Source organism: Protobothrops mucrosquamatus, unplaced genomic scaffold (assembly GCF_001527695.2).
Source record: "Protobothrops mucrosquamatus isolate PMUCROS unplaced genomic scaffold, P.Mucros_1.0 scaffold_125, whole genome shotgun sequence".
NCBI classification, from domain to species: domain Eukaryota; kingdom Metazoa; phylum Chordata; class Lepidosauria; order Squamata; family Viperidae; genus Protobothrops; species Protobothrops mucrosquamatus.
Window position 1 is genome coordinate 2,134,621 of NW_015386201.1, and position 5,387 is coordinate 2,140,007.

At 39.4% G+C, this 5,387-nt stretch overlaps 1 protein-coding gene across 1 annotated transcript in view; it reads right to left on the bottom strand.

The window, feature by feature from the left end:
• Window positions 1-3,124: 3,124 nt before the first annotated feature.
• LOC114922626 overlaps window positions 3,125-5,387 on the bottom strand; it is a gene marked incomplete at its 5' end in the record, with an annotated part of 49,382 nt that continues 47,119 nt past the window's right edge. Inside the window, one exon of the mRNA XM_029284342.1 lies at window positions 3,125-3,154. Within this exon, the coding sequence (XP_029140175.1) occupies window positions 3,125-3,154 (30 nt within the window). The remainder of the gene's footprint in view (window positions 3,155-5,387) is intronic.

Consider the following 5,387-nt stretch of genomic DNA (forward strand, 5'->3'; position numbering starts at 1 on the left):
ATGAGAAACCCTCCAACAAGTAAGCACACGAGAAGTCAGGCCCCCTCAGCTCAATGTAAGGGCAGAGGAATTCAAACCCACAAGATCCCTCGTACATGTCATGGCAAGATACCCTCAGCAGACATCACCCCGAGGAAAATGACCAGCCAGACCTAGCACAGGCCCCCACTCTTGGAAGCAACGCACCACCTTTACCTGGCTACAGCCCATACACAGGACCAATGTATTCTCCAACATTCGGTGGAAGAAGGTTGGACATGGCAGCCAGAGGCGTGCGAAAATTCTCCAACAAACCAGGGAAGAAGCAATTTTTCAAGCAAGCCCTCCGCGACAAGAGGTTGCACCCAGGGGAAGAGATCGGGCTTATGTCAGCATGGCTGGGACCAGAATCCTCAAAGGTAGTGGATGAGATCTTCGTATCACATTTGAGTGACCCATCCGTTGCCCTTCGAGAAACCTGGGAAACGCTCAACAAGCACTATGGGGCACCTTCTTTGACAGAGTCCTCATTCCTAAAGGATCTCTATGATTTCCCTATCATCAATATCAACGATCCTAGTCAGATTTGGAGATTCTCCAACTTACTAAAACAGCTCTGGGCAGCACAACAAAGTCTCACCATGCCAGGACTTGTCTGCCTTGACCAGTTCGACACGCAGAAGATTATCATCCGAAAACTACCAAGGCAGTTGAAAGATCAATGGCTCAAAGAATCCCAGTCCTACAGGAAACAGGACCCCAGCAAACCTCCACCCTTTGCTGTTCTTACAGATTTTGTTTCCGATCAATCAGAACTGTACGATGACCCTAATTACCTTGATGTCGATGAAAAATGTTTTACGATGTGACGGACCAGTCACAACTTTGGCACTAACAAGGGTTCTTTCCAAGCCACAAAGGACAAAACTCCTATTTCAGTATACAAGAGAGAGGTCACGACCCGGCCAAAGAAGACTTCAGACGCACAACTGCCGAGGAGTATTCATTCCAAATGATCGTCCAGATCATCTGCTTGTCCTCAATGGGCAAAGAGACAGAGAAACCATCTTCTAGCCAATTCCTAGAACCAGCCCGCTTCGAACGCTCCTTTAAATGGAGACACCTGAGATTGGGCATAGTATTGATCGTCCTGATCACTTGTCTTAGCATCCCAAGAACTAGCTTTGTAGGAGCCTGCAAGGACTTACAGACTATTGAAGATATTCGTCATGACCCAGTGATTGACAAATGCCTGAAGGCCAAAAATTACCCTCCCCATGCATCTCACATGGGCGAAGCGTGGGAGCGCATGATTGGCGTACCCCACAAAATCATGGACTCTATGTCGACAAAGACACTCACGCCCATACATGAGATCCTCACTACTCTCATGACAACAGTAGCAGCCATCTTCAACACTCCACAGGTGGTTCCAAATCCTTCGGTTCCTGAGTATCCTGAGTCTCCTGTTCCTGCTGTTCCTGAGTATCCGGTGGTTCCAGCTCCTGCTGTTCCTGAGTTTCCAGCTCCTGCTGTTCCTGAGTTTTCAGCTCCTGCTGTTCCTGAGTTTCCAGCTCCTGCTGTTCCCGAGTTTCCTGTGGTTCCAGCTTCTTCTGTTCCTGAGCATCCTGTGGATCCAGGATCCTTTGTTCCTGAGAAATTTTGGGTTCCAGTTTTTCTGTTCCAGATGTTCCTTTAGTTCCAGTTTCTCCTACAGGAAGAAGACCTTGTCTTGCTGAGAGACAAGGACGCATACCAGAACTCTTGGTCCATGGGACTTGTGCACCAGGCCCCACCCAGTTCTGATGGACTAGTTTGCCAAGTTGAGGCCCAGGTCGTGAAGCCACGTGAGTCAGATCGTGACTCAAAGACTCTTGCACCAGATTGATCACTGATTTAGTCCCGTTGCTGAAGAAGACCATACTGGAAGATTGAACCTCAAACTATGTATTGTGTACCTCATGATTGCATTGTTTGATGTAATACCTTGTTTATCTCTGTTATAGTTGTGCATGTTTTATATTTACCTTATAGTTATGCATGTTTTGATACCATGTTTTACCTATTTAGTTAATAGTCAGTTAGCAATGAGAATTGCATGCTTTAATGCTACGTTTTTTGCTTATTTCAGTTAGTTAGTAGTGGAAATTTATATTTCCAAGCGGGGAGTGTGCTGGATCAATATAACCCTGACCATCAATATAGATTTGTTCAAGAACCATCTTAATCTTTTCCTAGCTCCTTTCCAAGTCGTTTCTATAATTAGCAACAAAAGAAATGGACTTTAAAAAAAAATAATAAAAAAGAAGAAACTTCTATTCAAAATGTATGGAAGATGGCAAAAGTATATTTCAGAGGTCTGGCTATAACTTATGCTGCCAAAAAGAACAAAGAAAAGAGACAAACACAGTGTAGATTGAAAGAACAGCTTAGTACTTTAGAATCGGAGTTACAAACTGATCCACAAAAGAAAAATTTGAAGAAACAAATGGACTTAATAAAACACAAATTAAACTTACTTGAGATGGATATATTGGCACAACAGATTAAATGAGCCAAACAGAACTTTTTTTTGAAAATGCTAATAAACCGGGAAGATGGCTTGCATATAGATTGAAAAAAGAAAGAGAAAAAAGATTAATAAGTAAACTGCAGGATTCAAAGGGAGAGTTACATTGTCATAATGATGCAATGAAAAAAATTATTAAGGCCTACTATGAGACACTTTATAAGGCGGAGGTGATTTCTAAAGAGGCAATACAGGATTATTTAAAAGAAGCAAATCTTCCAAAGGTTCCTGAGAATATGTGACAGAGGTTAAATGAGAAGATATCAATGATGGAAATTACAGAGGCAATAAAAAGACAAAAGAAAGACAAAACACCGGGGCTGGATGGATTACCCGCAGAATTTTATGTAGCCTTACAAGATACTGTAACTCCAATTTTGAAAGACTTGTGTAATGAAATTTTTATACAGACAAAAATACCGAACTCATGGACGGAAGCCAATATTACTCTGATACCCAAGGAAGATACTGACTTTACACAAACGAAAAATTATAGACCAATATCGTTATTAAATGTGGATTACAAAAACTTTGCGGCAATAATGGCAGAAAGAATGAAAAATTTTCTAACTGAATTCATTCATCCAGATCAAAACGGCTTTCTCCCTAGAAGACAGATAAAGAACAACTTAAGGATTATTTTAAATGCTTTGGAAAACTATGAAAATTATCCAGGGAATCAGATGTATTGTATTCCTTGATGCACAAAAAGCTTTTGATAATTTAAATTAGCAATTCATGTTTCAACAGTTACAGGAAATGGATTTCGGCGAGAACTTTATTAAAGCAATTCAAGCAATTTATACGAAACAAACAGCAAGAATACTCTTAAATGGAGATTATATAGATGGATTTGATATCAAAAAAGGCACGAGACAGGGATGTCCACTATCTCCCTTGTTATTTATTCTTACATTGGAGGTATTGGCTAGAAATATTAGACAAGATAAGGAAATTTAAAGGTTTAAAGATCAGAAATATAAACTACAGGCTTTTGCGGATGATTTGGTCTTTATTTTAGAGGAACCACTGGAAACAGCCCCTAAACTTTTGCAGAAAATCGAGGAATTTGGGGATGTGACTGGATTGAAAATAAATAGGGAAAAGACTAAAGTCTTAACAAAAAACTTAACTGATAAACAGAAAACTCAACTTGCCAAAAAGATAAATCTTCAAATAGCCAAAAAAGTTAAATACCTAGGTCAGTGATAACGAATCTTTTAGAGACTGAGTGCCCAAATTGCAACCCAAAACCCACTTATGCATCGTCGGGTGCCGGGTAGGTGTGGCCCATTGGCTGGGTGTGGCCCATTGGGTGGGAGTGGCCCATTGGATGGGCGTGGCTGCGGTGGTAATGGCAGACTGGGTGGGACTAAAAAGTTCAATCAATCAATTCCAACTTTGCAAGATCTTTTTTTTCCATGAGAAGTTGAAATTGACTGATTGATTGAACTTTTTTTTTTTGTACACGGCGGCGGAGGCCTAAAATGAAAAGGTTTTATAAAACCCACCCGAAGGCCTAGGACTGGGGTGACGCCATGCGTGCCCACAGAGAGGGCTCTGAGTGCCGCCTCTGGCACCCGTGCCATAGGTTCGCCACCACTGACCTAGGTATTTAACTAACTGCAAAATATAGAACATTAAAAGAGGACAACTATGAGAGATTAATAAAACAAATAAAAGTAGACTTGGAAAAGTGGGAAAATCTTCAATTATCACTGCTAGGAAGAATAGTGATGGTTAAGATGAACATTCTATCAAAGTTAATTTTTCTCTTTCAAACAGTCCCTGTTAAATTGACCAAGAAATTTTTTGATTATTTGAATGCAATAATACTAAGATTTATATGGCAAAGAAAGAAAGAAAGAATTAAATGTAAACTTTTACAAGATTCCAAAGACAGAGGGGGCTTTGGACTTCCGGATTGGAGACTTTATTATCAAGCAGCTATTTTGCTTTGGCTGAAAGAATGGAGTACACTGAGAAATAAATGACTTCTCTACTTAGAGGGACATGACCTCCAATTAGATTGACACGCCTTTTTATGGTATGAGAAAACTAAAGCACATAAATACTTTCAAAATCATGCCATAAGAAACGTATTGCTTTCAGAATGGGAGAGAATTAGACACAAAATGTATATGAAAATACCTGAGTGGCTTTCAACAATGGAAGCATTTGCTTATCTGAACTTGATTAACTATGATAAACTTGTTAGTTATAAAGATATTTTGGATAAAGATGGAAAACTTAAAGACAGGCAAACTCTTCAACAACAAGGTATTGAGTTAATATGGTGGTCTTATTTGCAAATTCAAACAAGATATGAAAAAGATATAAAATCAATGGGATTTTACAAAGAGCAGATTCCACTTGATAAAATACTTTTGAAAACAAACGAGAATTTGATTAAGAAACTTTATAAATGTCTGTTAAGATGGAAGATGGAAGAAGAACAAGTAAAAGAAACAATGATGATATGGGCAAAGAATTTTGGCTACTCTATAGACTTAGAAGACTGCCAAAAACTTTGGGATAAAAATATTAAACTTACTAAAGCAGCAACATATAAAGGAAATCTATATAAGATGTTTTATAGATGGCATATCACACCAGTTCGATTAGTGAAAATGTTTAAAAATGTATCAAATACTTGCTGGAAATGTAAACAAAACTCAGGCACTTATTACCATGCTTGGTGGATATGCCCTATCACAAAGAAATATTGGCTTAAGATTCATAGATGGCTGGAAAAGGTGATGAAAGTACAGATAGAAATTAAACGGAATTGGACTTCCGGTGGCAGGCGACCTCGTCGGACGCAGCTGTTGCTGCCTCC